The sequence below is a fragment of the Dryas octopetala genome, chromosome 1 (genome assembly GCF_963921425.1).
Source record: "Dryas octopetala chromosome 1, drDryOcto1.1, whole genome shotgun sequence".
Taxonomy (NCBI): domain Eukaryota; kingdom Viridiplantae; phylum Streptophyta; class Magnoliopsida; order Rosales; family Rosaceae; genus Dryas; species Dryas octopetala.
The window spans coordinates 22997202-23013132 of record NC_141366.1 but is presented as its reverse complement, the minus strand read 5'-3'; the positions used below and the strand labels follow the sequence as shown (position 1 = coordinate 23013132).

At 37.8% G+C, this 15931-nt stretch overlaps 1 protein-coding gene and 1 pseudogene across 1 annotated transcript; both read left to right on the top strand.

Annotated features, from left to right (window-relative positions):
- The first annotated feature begins 121 nt into the window (after window positions 1–121).
- Window positions 122–2477, top strand: LOC147299223 (uncharacterized; annotated as a pseudogene).
- Window positions 2478–3397: 920 nt separating this feature from the next.
- LOC147299222 (Spc97 / Spc98 family of spindle pole body (SBP) component) lies at window positions 3398–14515 on the top strand. Its single transcript, XM_086234546.1, has 10 exons — window positions 3398–3633; window positions 3852–4508; window positions 4994–5200; window positions 5315–5626; window positions 6640–6767; window positions 6973–8691; window positions 9600–9699; window positions 10110–10171; window positions 12381–12540; window positions 13962–14515. Exons 1-10 carry the CDS (start codon window positions 3463–3465, stop codon window positions 14133–14135), a joined length of 3690 nt encoding a protein of 1229 aa, XP_086090672.1. The 5' UTR covers window positions 3398–3462; the 3' UTR covers window positions 14136–14515.
- Window positions 14516–15931: the final 1416 nt, after the last annotated feature.

Below are 15931 nucleotides of genomic sequence, written 5' to 3'. Positions count from 1 at the left end.
TTTTATTATATTAAGTTGATTATTGGATTTTGGTTGATTATTGTTATTACTTTGATAAATTTGATAAATTGATTATTGGACTTTAATTGATTATTGAAAATTGGTTTATATGTGTAGAATTATGGAACGATATTTTAAGAGAAAATGTCCAACGGGTAGTTCAAATAATTCGGTTAATTCAAGTTTTGGTTCAACTTTAAGTGGGTTAGATGATATTTTGGCTAATCTTCAAGCAGACCCTGGACTAAGAACTCAAATGGCGGATTATAGCCCTAATATTCGAGATGAGATCCGAAGAGCATATCTACAAAAGGGACCTTGTCAACCTAGAGGTCATATATTCCCACAAACTAATCAATCGGGAATTGATCGACGCTTCATTACCCAATGGTTTGATGAGTTTGATTGGTTGGAGTATAGTCAATCTAATTAAGGATGCCGCATTTTGCCTTTATTGCTATCTATTTAAATCCAATTTTGAACAAGCGGGTAGTGACGTCTTTACTGGGGTAGGCTTCAGGAATTGGAAGAAAGGGAGAGAAAAGTTTAGCACGCATGTTGGGCCGGTTGATAGTGTTCACAATCGATCTAGAGAAGCTGCTATGAATCTAATGAACCAAAATTCACATATTGAAACAGTTGTGCAAAAACAGTCAGACAAAGCTCGTATTGCTTATCGCACTTGCTTGAATGCATCAATTGATTGCACAAAGTTTTTGTTGCGACAAGGACTTTCTTTTCGTGGCAATGATGAAAGTGCCACTTCAAGCAATAGGGGGAATTATTTAGAGCTTTTGCAGTTTCTTGCAGATCATGATGAGAAAGTTAAGGCCGTTGTGTTGGAAAATGCCCCGGGGAATCTCAAGTTAGTAGCTCCTTCAATTCAAAAATATCTTGTTAATGCATGTGCCATGGAAACCATTGGGGTTATCATGAATGATATGAAAGATCGACTCTTTTCTATATTGGTGGATGATTCACGTGATATTTCAATAAAGGAGCAAATGGCTATGGTGTTGCGTTATGTGGACGACAAAGGGCAAGTAATTGAAAGGTTTGTGGGGGTCCAACATGTTGCCGAAACCACTTCTAGTGCACTAAAGGATGCCATTGATGCATTCTTTTCTTTCAACAAATTGAGCTTTTCCAAGCTACGAGGGCAAGGTTATGATGGAGCTAGTAATATGAGAGGTGAGTTCAATGGCCTTAAAACAAAGATTTTGAGAGAAAAACCTTGTGCATTTTATGTTCATTGCTTTGCTCATTAACTTCAACTAGCTCTTGTTGCCATTGCAAAGAAAAATGCCGACATTGCCACTTTTTTTACATCTTGTAATAGTGTGGTTAATATTGTTGGAGCATCTTGTAAGCGTCGTGATGCATTGAGAGAGCAACTCCAAAAAGAGCTTATGGAAGCCTTTGAAAATGATTGTCTTCAAACGGGTCGAGGCTTAAATCAAGAATCTAGTCTCAAACGTGCCGGTGATACACGTTGGAACTCCCATTATGGTACGTTGATTAGTTTGATTTCTATGTTTGCATCGGTTGTGAAGGTGCTTGAATTGATTGTTGATGATCGCTACAATGATAGTGTGGGTGAAGCAAATAGATTATTGGGAGAAATACTATCTTTTCAGTTTGTGTTTCACCTATTTTTGATGAGATCTATATTGGGAATCACAAATGCTTTGTCAAAAGCATTACAAAAGAAAGATCAAGAGATTGTGAGTGCAATGGCTTTAGTCAAAGCATGTAAGGAAAGACTACACCATATGAGAAATAATGAGTTTGATCTTTTGGTTGATCAAGTAGCTTCTTTTTGTGCTAAAAATCATATTGAGGTTCCTAACATGGATGAGACATATGTAGCTCGAGGGAGGTCACGGCGCAATGCTCCAATAAAAACATATCATCATCATTATCGTGTGGAGCTCTTTGTTTATGTCATTGATGAGCAACTTGTGGAATTGGAGGATCGCTTCAATGAGGTAAATAGTGAGTTACTTATTTGCTTGGCATGTTTGAGTCCGAATAATTCTTTCGTAGCTTTTGACATACAAAAGTTACTTCGTCTTGCTCAATTTTATCCTCAAGATTTTTCGGATCGAGATCTATTGACACTTGAAGATCAACTTAGGATTTATATTCATCATATGCGTTCAAGTAGTGATTTTTCAGAATTGAAAGGGATTGGTGATCTTGCGAAAAAATTGGTGGAGAAAAGGTTGGATCGGACATATACTTATGTGTATTTGCTTATTACATTGGCTTTGGTTTTACCGGTTGCAACTGCTTTAGTGGAGAGGGCATTTTCCGCCATGAATATTATCAAGGGTCCACTCCGCAACAAAATGGGAAATCAATGGTTGAGCGATAGCTTGATTGTTTACATTGAGAAAGATGTTTTTGATTGCATTGATAATGAAGCTATAATGACACGTTTTCAGAATATGAAAACTCGTCGTGGACAATTGTAACTTGTATGTTTTTATTATGAATTATAAATGAAACAATTATCATTTAATTTTTTTAGTGTTATATTTGTAAAAAAAATTTATGGCATAGTGTACACTATGACCCCCCGGAATCAAATTCCTGGATCCGTCACTGTCTATACATACCCAACATTCTTCTTATTTTACCCAATAAAATTTTTAATCATGTGTTCGGTGGACCAGTGCTGAACATTTAGATTATGTTCGACATGCACCTGCTGAACATTTGCATTTTATTCGACATGCACCTGCTGAACATTTGCATTATATTCGGCAAGTGCCCACCAAATGGTGCAAAAATGTCTAAAATTATTACACAACCATCGTTCGGTGGGCACGTGCCTAACATCCTATTATTATTCGGTGGACACCTGTCGAATATAATGCAAATGTTTAGCAGGCACCTGCTGAACATAATGCAAATGTTCGGCACTGGTCCACCAAACACTGCGCGAACCCAGATTCGTTCATGACGTTTAGAACACAAAAAAGTTTGCACACAACCCTCTTTTGAAGGCTTCTAAACGACGATTTGACTCTTCATTCTTCAAAACAACCTTGATTTGATGATACGTGGACAAAAATTAGTTTAAGATTTGAAGTTTAGTTATGAGAGTGATTTTGAAGGTAAGTTTGGGAGGAAGGGAGGTTGGGTATTATTAATAAGGGTATGGATGGTAATTTGGGTTGGGTAAAATGAGAAAATATTAATTTTAAAAAAGTGGTAGTTAGGTAAATTGAGAAGTTGGGTAAAATAAGAAGATTTTTGGGTATATATAAAATTTCCCAAAACTTTTTTAATTTTATTTTAAATTTAAAGCCCTTTCTTCTACGGTTCTACCTATAAATTGCTTAGGCGGGGTAACTGGGACTGAGAGTTCTCTTTACTCTCTTCACTCACACTCACACTCAGTAATTCATCTTATGCTTATCCTACTATACAATTTCGCATCAATTGCTTAAGACAATGGCGGTCGACACCAATTTCGCATCCTCATTGCTTGAGAATCTAAAGTTGGAACGTCCATGGCTTCCTCCAACGACTTGGGAATCGATCCCTTCCGAAAGCGGAAATTCCCATCTTCAATCCTCCAAATCCTCTTCCTCTCACTCCCTATGCCATGCCTCCTCCGTCTCCGTAAGTCCCACCTTCTCTTCATTAGGGGGTTTTCAAACTCAAAATCGATTCGATTGCTTGCTTGACATGCATTTCTGCCTTATTTACATTCGTAAATTCCTTCATTTGCAGTTTGGTTCTCTTTGTTTCGACGGAAAATTGAATTTTGAAAGCCCATATCTTGCATATTTTTTTGTACTCGGTTAAATTTAAAAATGTGAAGAATTGGGTGTTTACAGGAGGCAAGTTTGGTGCGGTTGGCGATGAATGCACTGCTGGGAGTTGAATCGGCCCTTGTCAGTATCCAGAAGCTTTCTGCTGCATTTCGCTCCGACCCAGCTGATAGGACCTTCCATCAGATTCGGAGTCTGTGGAATAGGTCTTCAAGCACTCATGCTTTGGGAAACATTCTGCACTCTATAGGCTGCTCAGGTTTGCTTGTCCTTCTTCTCCGAAAATTAGTCAATTACTTCACGAATTTGAATGTAGAAAGTCAAGACCATGTTGATGGCGAAGCGCAAGTGAAACAGGGACCTCCTTATAGTCTTGTTAATCACGCATTTGCTGTTGCCGTGGGAAAGGTTGTGGAAGGTTACATGTGTGCAATGGATACCTTGTATGCATCAGTGGGCTTGAGGCGTTCTTCGTGCCCGTCTTCTGTTGTGGGATGTCTCAACAGTGTAGTGCTTTCTGAACTTACTTTGTTAGAGTTGTATTTGCACACTAAGGAATTGAGGACTCAGATTGAGACCCTTACAAACATATGCGACTTATATCAATTTTCTCCGTGCTTCTCAATATCTTCTTTTGAAGAGTTAATTACGAAAGCAACTTCTGAATTTTGTAATTTCCACAGAGGAGGGGATTTACTCACATACCTGTATACACAATTACAGGTTAGCTTACTTTTCTTTTTCCGACGCTTAACTTTGTAATATTCCTTTGGAATGATCTTTTCAAGTAATTTCCTTTGGAATGATCTTTGTAATATTCCTTTGGAATGATCTTTTCTTTTTCCTTTGGAATTATCTTTTCAAGTAATATTACTCACTGGCCTTGTGTTTATGCATCCCCTTACATTGATGCAATTCTCTTATTGTTAATTATGGTTTCTTCTCTGTACATAAAAAAGGTCTTGAAACATATCAATGTTTTGATAAGGTTGCAGCCGTAGAGAAAAACATGTAAGTAGTAGGCTCACTTCAAATTTGCCTGCAACTGTTGCAGTTCCATGCTCTGTTGATTAAGCAATTTAGCTTTTATGTTTGTGGACACACTAAATTAGGTTTTCTTATTGATTTAGATGGAGATTCTTTTCATGTTTCTAATTTGGGGTTCTGCAAATGGACATTCCCTGATACATTTTTTCTTTTTTGTTTAGGTTGCTGATCCTGCTCATCGTCCTCTACTCAAATTTCTTTTTCTTCGATCATGTGAACCATATTGTGGGTTTATCAGGTCTTGGATATTCAGAGCTGAGATTAGTGATCCTTACAAGGAGTTTGTGGTAGAATACGTTGACAGTCTGTCTCTTGATCCACATGGTGAAGCTGGCATCTCTATTGACTTCCCATTGACAACTATTAGGGTAATATATCATTCGTAATTTTGGAACATTGGAGTTAGACACTGTTTTCAATGTATCTCCATCTCTTCTTCCTATCAGCTCTATCAGTTCTCATGGTTGGTATTTCTACCTCAGGAACGAGATGGAGTTTCTATTCCTTGTTTTTTGAAGAATTTATTGATTCCACTTGTCAGAGCTGGTCAACAGCTGCAGATTCTAGTGAAATTGCTCGAATTGTGTACTTTTGTTTCTACCAAGGACCATACCTATGAGGGTTTTCTTCCCTGCTTGAGTGGGTTTTCGAGCAATTGTCCATCTTATGCATCACCACTGACTTTCAGCAAAGGAAATATAGAGGCCATGATACTTTCAAGGGACAGTTATTACAAAATGATGCAGGAAAAACTTGAGAATCTTTTTGCAAAATTAGAGTTCAGATATCAGCAGGTAATCTGTTGTGATAGTTTTTGTTCTTTGATGGAAAACTATTTTTTTTTTCCCTATTTCACTAGAAAACTGTAATTATAAATCTATTTAGATTGATATATGTATCTTTTCTTCATTTTGTTAGTTTGCTGCATGTAAAGCAAATAGAAATTCTTTCAGTTACAGTCTGTTCGCAACTTATTCAGAAGTAGCTTTGGTGCTTACTTTGTTTTTTCTTGTGTCGGTTTCTAAAATTTTGTTTTCCCTCTTGTTCATTGTAACAAGTGATACAACGAACCATATTTTTGTGATCATTCATATATTTCTAGGCAGCATAAAAGTAAATCCCTTACCTTTAAATTTCTCAATAATAATTTTCTTTTTCGGTAAGAAATTTTCTCAACAATAATTTATCATGCCACTTTTGTGTATATTAGTCCTAGGTTGAACTGATACTCTTCAGACCAGACTTTGCGCTGTAGTATTTCTTAAATGGTATACTGCTGGTTTGCAGCAACCTGTGATGCTGTGAGGCTGAAACTCTGCCTTCAATGAAACACAAATTGGGTTTTATGCATGTGTGCGTGTTTCAAGGAGAGATTAACAGGTTCTCTGATATAGAACTGTTCTCCTTAAATGTCTATATACATTTGTATCTAAGTTTAAAAGTGGAACAAGCTGCAAAACCAATTAAATCTTCTAAGCGTCAAGAATACTGCTGACAATAAATAGAGATTTCTCAGTCTCATTTTAATTTTTGCCCTCTTTTGGGGTGCCATTATTGCCTTCAGGAAGCCCATGTGGAATTCATATTGGCACAAGGGAGGGTAAGGAAATTCAATGTTCTAGATTTTTGGATGTTAATTATGTCCTGGCTTATAGGTGCCTCTCTTTCAGTTATCTTACTTCTCTCTAGAAGGATTTGGGGTCTGGATTGGGAGGAAACATTTGTTTTATGTCTACCTTCTTTCATGCAGTTTTTCTTGCAGTTACCTGGTTGGTTTCTTAGAACTTGCATGATTTTAATTATGCAGGTAGTTCGACAAGACACACTGCCTGTTCTCTTGGATAATGGTAAATGGAGTTCAATCATCCCAGGTTTATTCATATTGGATGACAGTTTTATTGCTCCATCAACAGATGATGAAAAGCAGTCAAATGTGTAATCCTCTCTCTCTCCCTCTCTCTCTCTCTCTCTGTGTCAGTATATGTGTGTGCATGTGTGGTTTCTTTTAACAACTTTAGCATCAGGAGAGGTTGGTGATTACATATGCTTATTTTTCCTGCTTATAGTTCTTTATTTTTTGTCACTTACCTTCTAGATGTTGTTATAGCTTCACGTATGGTTGGATTTCTCTAACTCTCAGGGATGCTCATGATTTGGATTCTGACGATTTAAGTGCAAGGGACAACCTATCTTACTTCATGGATACATATGAGTCATCTGAATGTTCAACCTCAACTATTTCTGAAGAGCAAGATGTGTCTGAGCTGATGACTGAGCTTCCTAATCATATTGGGCTGGAACAAAAATATTTATCTGCTTTAAGTTTTTCAATGAGCGTTCCTGTTGATAATTTGCAAAAGCCTCATGGATGTGAAGATTCATGCCACATAGAAAGCGACCAGAGTGGAGTTTGTGAAAGCAGAGATGCCCTTGGTCATTTTGCGCATTCTCATCATCAAGGAACAATTTTGGCTCAGATGTCTGTGCCCATGAAATCAAAAGGGTCAAACTGGTCATGTATGTCAAATATCCAAGTTGCAGATTGTCCGTCTGACAAGGACTGGCCACTCAGAGCTCCTTTCGAGAGTTTTTTTGTCGTTGACAAAGAATACAGAGATGGTCCATCGTCACATCCAGTGGACTCTGCCTCAAAGGTGAATGAAAGAATAATGGGGGCCTTAAAGGAAGACATATCATATTTTAGAAAAAGAATTGTGGCTAATAATGCAATAATAGAAGAAACCTCTGGCAAGGATCAGCCTGAAAACGACACATATACTTCAGATTTATTTACATTGCAACAGTGGAAGGTTAACTCAAACAACAATTTTCTCAGCATGAACCCAATGTTGACAAAAAATACTTTACTTCACCTGATAACCAAGCCTGGAGAGAGATGCGGAACAGACTTTGGGTGTACTTTTCCTTACTTTGACTTTTCATTCATAAAAGACCCTTGTAATGTGCGTTTGGAAAAGCTACCTTCAGTTCTAACAGACACCAGTGCTTCAGCTACCAGTGTTAGGAGTGATCACTGTGGGAAACAAGGTTATGGTGGAGATACTGTTTTGATTAATAAAACCAAAGTATCGGATGTTCTTCCATTTTCAAATTTAAAGGACCACAACCAAGAAAATGCTATTTTTACAAATGTTTCTGGTGGTAGTTGTTGGGAGAGTTTGCTTGGTAGATTCAATGACTCTGTCATTAATAGAGTTGAAGATCACAGACAAAGCTCGGCAGCCATTTTTGAGATACCACTTGATTTTATTATCGATAAATGCCTTCTGCAAGAAATCATGCTTCAATATATGTATGTCAGCAAGTTAACTATTAAGTTGCTTGAAGAAGGATTTGATTTGCAAGAACATTTGATGGCACTGCGACGGTACCACTTTATGGAGTTGGCAGACTGGGCAGATTTGTTTATTATGTCCCTTTGGCATCATAAATGGTGTGTTACAGAGGCAGATCATATACTTTCAGAAATTCAAGGTTTCCTTGAGTCATCAGTTCAGAGGTCATCCTGTGAACGTGACCGTAATAAGGACAGGTTATTTGTGTACATGAAAGGACATGATGCAATGCCTATTTCAGCATCTGCTATTGGCGTTCATTCCTTCAACTTTCTTGGTTTGGGTTATCGAGTGGACTGGCCCATCAGTATTGTTTTGACTCCTGGTGCTTTGAAAATATACTCTGAGATATTCAGTTTTCTGATACAAGTGAAGCTTGCTATTTTTTCTTTGACTGATGTATGGCGCTCATTGAAGGATTTGGTGCCCTTGATTAGTCGGAATAACCACACTGAGCAACATGAAGGGGAAGCGAGCAATTTCAATGCATTAATGAAGATGAGGTATATTGAACAATTGTTCAGTTTTACATTCATTTTTCTTAGCTCAGAAGTTATCACTCTTTAGTGTATATTCCTTTGGCATTATTACTGTAATCATAATGGTATCTGTGTTTACTGGATATATAAATTCAGAATGTATTTACTTATTTTTGAAAATTATTTTCGTGCTCCTTTTACTTTTTCTTTCTATTTTTACTTTGCATGGTAAGAAACAACTTTTGATCTTAGCTCATCCTTTCAGATGCTTTTGCCTTCATTCTGTGCTGCATTTACTTTGTTTTTAATTTTGAGGAATGGAAGGCACGATTTGTGTACAAGTAAAACAGATATTATGTTGTAAACAGTGTAATTCTTTTTTTTTTTTTTTTTTTATGTGAATTTCTGTATTCTTTTCTTTTTGGGTCAAGGGGTTTGAGGGTGTGCACTCATAGTTTATCTTAGAACTGGAATTTCTAACATGCTTATTGAAGGTTATAAATTCTCCCCCCTTTTACTCTTTCACCAAGATGGATGGGTATTTTAGTTGTAAATGTCTGGATCTGTTGATCCCCTTGACCTAGGTTTATGTCTCCTAATTATTACGGAAAAGGGGAAAGGAGTATAAGATGCCAGATCATTCAGTTGGTAAAGTTTCTAGTCATTGTTGAAGAGTTCTGCCTATTCTCTATCAATAATAAGGATACTGTATTTCTGATCTAAGAGTTTTCTCTTTTGCCCATATATCATGTAGTGTTACTTTTACCAGGTTTAACTTTAACCTAGAATGAAAATTAAAGAAATAAATTTGGTGATTATCCTCTCAAACAATCTAACTTCCTCACAGGAGTTTTAAATTTGATCAAATACTAGCATGAAGATTTCTAAATTGAAAACCATGTTCATTTATTGTCTCTCTCATCTATGTCCAGGCACCAGGTCAATCACTTTGTATCTACATTACAGCAATATGTGGAGTCACAACTTTCACATGTATCATGGTGCAGGTTTCTATACTCACTTAAGCATAAGGTTTGAGGCCTGCTATTTTGTTCTAAAAACTCATTGCTCTATGTTAGATTATAAAATAATTACATCTTTAAACTTGATCAATTAATAAAGATGAAATGCCAGATAGACATCTGCCATTTATATAATGCCACTTTATGCCATTCAATTTATTAATTTAATTGTCTTTTGTATGCTTTTTATTTTATAATTTTAATGACACATATGATTACATGTTTATTGGGTAGATGTTCTTTTACCATATATCTGGCATGTTATATTGCCAGACTAAATCTGAACCACACCTAATCAATGATTCAGATTAACAGTTTGGCAGCATAACATGACAAGAGAAAATTTACCCATGTTGTATAAATATATATCCTTAATTATTGTGATTTTCTTGATCTTAAATTTGCTTTTGGTTAATGCAGGTCAAAGATATGATGGATCTTCAGTCAGTGCATATGGCATATTTAACAGATTCTCTTCACATGTAAGTTTAATGGGTCATTACCTAAAAGTCTATCTTACCATTTTAATATGTTTGCCATGTCTTTACAAATTTTATGTTTTATAATTATATTAGTAAAACATTTTTAAATGAAGAAATAAAAGTTTGCACCCAGTGTGGAGTAGTAATTCGAGTTTCAAAAATTTATAGAAAATTAGATATGTGTAACGACCCAAGGCCTCCTCCAAAAGTGCTAGCTGAAGTTGACCTTTGGATTTTTAGGCCCTACATAAGTACCTACATCTCCCTAGCTCATCATTCATGGGGTATCACAACCTCTCCTCCTTTAGACCCTGGCGTCCTCGCCAAGAGAGGAATCATACATATCACACTTGTATCAATGGATGTCCCATTGTCCCTTTTCATTGTGGGACGCAACCATTTATCTGCGTACACTTTACGCCGTAGCACAGGGACCACGCCCTTTCCCACATAGGCAATGGGAGGAATTGAGCTTTGATACCATTTGTAATGACTCAAGACCTCCTCCAAAAGTGCTAGCTGAAGTTGACTTTTGGATCCTAGGCCTTACATAAGTACCTTAGATCCTCTAGAACATTACCCAATGTGGGATTTGGGGATATCAAAATGTAGCTCCCTCATTAATTCATTTTTTCAAATCCAATGTGATGTAGGACAATAATAAGAAAAAGGAAGAGAATATATCCACACTCACTCCGGCCTTTGGCATTGCACCAATGGTGTATTGGAATCACCTCCATAGAAAATAGAAAAATTCCGGATACGCACTGGCCTTCGGCATCTCACCAAAGGTGGCTTGGAATCACTCCAAGTCAACTCGTGCTTCACACACAAGTAGAAACGTTGATTTCTATCACCATTAACTTAATTTCAAAGATTACAAAGTAGCCATTTTATAGAGCCATTGGTACATGAATCCTTTAAAAGACCCAAATTAATGTACTTAAAGATTCTAAAAGACATAACTTATGACACCTAATAAATTGATCATAGGAGTATAGGACATAAAGAGACAATGAATATAAGACTCCAGAACAATGAACCTTGCATTATTAAGTACAAAGACTCTTGATCATGTGGTGCTTGGTACTTGGAAGGATTATTTATTATACTATTTTCATTTGTATTAGGTCCATCATTTAATTATTTGTCTACCTATTTTTATGGGTTGACTGGACATTCTATAAAGAATGTTGCTAATGTTCTTATAATTGTCAAAATATATATTTAATAGTCACTACATTCGTTCAAAGTTTAACGTACTGTAAACTTTCATTCTAAATTTACAGAATATTTATTTTTGGAAAACATGTGTCGATATGTATCAAATTAGGTCCATGAATGAATATAAAATTATGTAGGAAAAAAATGAATTGAATTACCTATGAGACAGATACATTATTGAATTGAATTATTTTGCTTCAAGATAGTGTACCTGTGAGACAAATACATCATTATGATGTGAAAAAATGGATTATAATGTATTGTATAAAGATAATTATTTGTGAGAACATGCATTATATTGATGTGAAAAAATGAATTGTTTCATTAGGGTAATGTATCTATCTCACAAGTACAATATTAATCCATATTTTTTCTACATTATTTTATATTCCATCACGAGTCTTACTTGATTGACATTGATGAATGTTTCTCAAAAGTACAAATTTTATGTAACACCGACATGTAGAATGAATGTTAATGATATTTAAACTTTGAGAAAATGCAGTAGTTATTATACTTACTACTTTGAAAATTATAAGGGCAATATCGACATTTAAATGAGGGATCTAATTAGAAAGAAAAAAAAAAGGTCATTGGAGTTATTCTAATAAAAATTCTGGGTTTAAGACCGGGATCTAAAAATCCCAAAAATTTACTATCAGTTCCTTAGCTCGGTTAATGTTGTAGCAATTTTTCTTAGGAAAGTGTGAATAGAACTTTTTGCACTGTAACTCTTTTCCAGGATTGTAGTGGAACATTATGTCAGTAGAATGAACCAACAAGCTGGACCACTAGTTGGTTGGGATGATTCATTTATCATGCGCGTGAGCACATATTCTTTCTTTATTTATTATCTTACGTAATTGCCTTTAACTGCAAGCTTCTTTCTCTATTTTCTTTTTTCTTTGGGGGGAGGGGTATGTTTTGAAGTTTCTTGATATTGTTTCATTTGATTGTCAGTTAACTGTAAATGTAACCTTTGCAGATGTTTCCTCTCTGATGAAACTCAACCTATAGCTCGCATCATTGAGTGCATTCTGCAGTGTGCACTGGACTTCAGATCTTGTCTTACTGGGCGAAAGTGGGATACTGGAACAAGTCAAGGCAATTTAATGGCAAGACTTTCTGGAATCAATATATCCCAGGTGATTCTCACATCTTTAAGTTGGAAAGAACTTTTGGTCAGGGAATTTAAGGTGATCTAAATTTATCAAGAATTTCACACTAGTTGAACTAGAAATGTCATTTATAGTAAAGATAGCAACAGGGAATACAGTAAGGAGAAAAGCACAAGTAGGGTGTCGCTAGGTTGGATATAGGGATACTTTTGTTTCTTCCGGAGTTAGAATTCCAACCTTACCTTTTCTCTGGAACAAGAATTCTACTTTGGAATACTAGCTGTAGTATGTCTACATCAAAGGACATCTTTTTCATACTACAATGCACACCCTGTTTGTGAGGAATAAAAACTTGGGGATGGGATTCTTATTCCTTGTTTCTCATGATTCTAGCCCATTTCCGTACATTTCTCAGAAAGGGAAAACTCTTGAGTTGACATTCCAATGTTTGCATAGTCAAAGGAGTGGGACTGGCCACTGGTCTGCTGCCACAAGAAATCACCACCATTGTGACCCAACTGTTTCCACAGCCATTGCCACCTATTTTCTTTTCATAAAACCCAAACCAAGGTCAAAATGTGAAACATCATCAACTAAACTAACGAGAAGCGGGGAGGATGATGCCAAAATGTGAAATACACACATGAGCTGATAGAAAATGAACACTACCAGAAGATTAACCAAATCCAAAATTATAATTTTGAGAGTAATGATATGTTCAATTTTTGGGCTTGTGTCGCAATGAGAATTGATTGAGTCTAAAGACTCTAAACCAGATCTTGTTGTTGACATTATGAAGACTCTAGTTGAGTGGTGGACGTAGTGATGGTAGGTTTTGGGTATATATTGAGAGGATTGGAGCAGAAGTTGTAAAAAAGGTTCTGGCAGTGTCATTGATAAAGGGATTGTCGTGATTAAAGGCATTGTCGAGTGGCAATCTCGTGGAAGTGCAATGGCAATTCCATAAATAATATTCATTTTTATTTCATGTAAACAAATGCAACCACATAGAAGTCATTTCCTTCGTGCTTGTGGGTGGTGTTGTCATCAATTTTCAGAAATCAATATTTTCATGGCACACAACATGGTATATGATGCAGCTTTTATGATTGACACGGAAACCATAATTTGTCCCGAAATCTTGTATCTTTGTCTACCTGCAATGCAAAGTATAACCTATGTTTTCAGGAACACCCAAATTTTCATGGGTATTGTGTTTTCTTTTGTATACGTGCATCGGTGTACCATGGCAGCCTAAACAGCTCTCTTACTTGAGGTGTAAGCACCCTGGTGGTGTGCATTTGAAATGGCATTACACTAGAGGATTGTGCAGTTGAATTCTGCATATGACAGAGCAGTGAAATGAGCATGGTTTACTCTTGCTCTGAAAGATCAATTTTAAAGTAATAATCAACCTGTTGATAACATGCATGTGCATCTGTTTGCAGGTGATTGCAATAAAACAAACATTTGACAAAAATATGAAAGAATTGCATCTATGTTACCTCAAGTCACCTAAGCATGGGGAGTTTGGACTTTCTCATTTTTGGGAATACCTCGACTACAACAAGTATTACTCGGACGTTGATAATGAAATGGCCTTTTGTGCTTTCTCAGTCTAAATCTCTGATGCCTGATAGTTGCAACTAGTGACAAATGGCAATTCTTATATGCTTGAAGCAGCTCCATTGGTTACACTGATTGAGGGAAGTAATTTCTCCTAGGATCATAGCAGAAGATGTGTCCAGCTGATGTGTGGGATTCCTCAGGCCTTGATAGCTCCATTAGATGTTCTTCTCAATTTTGTTCATCATGTACCGGTGCAAGGAAGGAGATTCGTGTTTCTTTGTGTGCGTAAAGTTAGATGATTTTGTTGGTCTTTTTTCCACCTAAGAGTGAAGGATATCTACTTGTTGTGGGACACTATTGAAGTATTGATTGAGTGTAAATAACCATATAACAGAGGAGAAATGGTTTTATCCATTGTATATTATAAAGACAATTTTGGTGATAAGGTTCATTGCTTCGTAGGGTTACTTTCATGAGCAGTCTCTCAATTATACAATTTAGACAATGAATCTCACTTTCCTCCACCAATTTCATTTCGAAATTCTAGAGTCCTTGATTTATTGCACGAATATCACTTTACTCTCTTTTTTTTTGGGTAAGAAATATCACTTTATTGTCTAAAAGAACCATGTGTCGCACACGTCGTCCTCGTCCTCCAACGTGTCAACCAACTCTTTTACATATGAGAGTTACTATTTGCACACCTTTTTTTTTCTTTTTGCACACCCCTATTAGAAAAAAAAAAAACTCAAAAAAAAAAAAGACAATAAACCCCCTCCCTTCTTTCCCTCTCTTTTTTCTCTTGTTCACACCCCCTTTCCCCTGTTTTTTTTTTTCTTCTTCTTCTTCTCCAACCTTCCCCCAGCCAGCCCCTCCACCCAACCCACCTAGCCCCTCAACCCCTCACCCGACCCACCCCTCCCTCCCTCCCCCTCCCCCTCCGGCCTCCCCCCTCCACCCAACCCACCTAGGCCTCCAGCCCCTGCACCAACCCCCCCAGCCCCTGCACCACCAAAACAGCCACCACCACTACCACATTCTTCTCTCTCTCTCTCTCTCTCTCTCTCTCTCTCTCTCTCTCTCTCTCTCGCCCAAGCAAATAGAAAAAAAAAAAAAAGGGTGGCAGGTGGTTCGGCAGACCAGTGCCGAACCCGTCGGTTTCGTTCGACAGGTAACCGCCGAACAAACTAGGTTCGTTCGGCGGTTACCTGTCAACGAAACAGACGGGTTCGGCACTGGTCTGCCGAACCACTGCCACCTTTTTTTTTTTTTTTTTTTTTTCTGCTTGGGCGAGAGGTGAGACCACCACCGGTCACCTCCTCATTTTCTCTCCTCTCTCCATTTCTCTGTCTTGTCTCTAACAGAGCCAAGCTGCTGCCAGCGCCACTCCCGCGTCGCACCGTTGAGCTTCCACCCCGGAGAAGTGCCCAGCTGCTCCATCGACGATGCGACCAGGCAGTTGGGCGGGCGAGTGTTTGAGCTCAGTGCTGCACAAGGTGACTGGAAGGAGTTGGAGTCGGCAGTTGGGCTTCGCGGAGCTTGCAGGAGAGGTGGTGTTGCGGGGAGGTGGAGTCGCGAGAGAGAGAAAGGGAGCTAGGAGAGAGAATGTGACGGGGAGGTGGTGCTGCCGGGGAAGAGAGAGGGAGGAAGGTGGTGCAGGGAGGGTGCGGGAGAGATGGGCTGGGTGGGTCGGGTGAAACGGGGGGAGGGAGTGAGGTGGTGCTGCTGCATGCGGGGAGGAGAGAGAGGGATTGAGGAGAGTGGCCGGTGCTGCATGCAGGGAGGTTGGTCGGAGAGGGAAGGGGTTGAGGGGCTGGGTGGGTTGGGTGGGTTGGGTGGAGGGACTGGC

Bases quoted from the DNA above. Each gene is read 5' to 3' on its own strand.
- LOC147299222 (XM_086234546.1), top strand. From the start codon at position 3,463: ATGGCGGTCGACACCAATTTCGCATCCTCATTGCTTGAGAATCTAAAG. The intron at 3,634-3,851 runs GTAAGTCCCACC...GGGTGTTTACAG, and splicing joins GCCATGCCTCCTCCGTCTCC to GAGGCAAGTTTGGTGCGGTT. The intron at 4,509-4,993 runs GTTAGCTTACTT...TTTTTTGTTTAG, and splicing joins ACCTGTATACACAATTACAG to GTTGCTGATCCTGCTCATCG.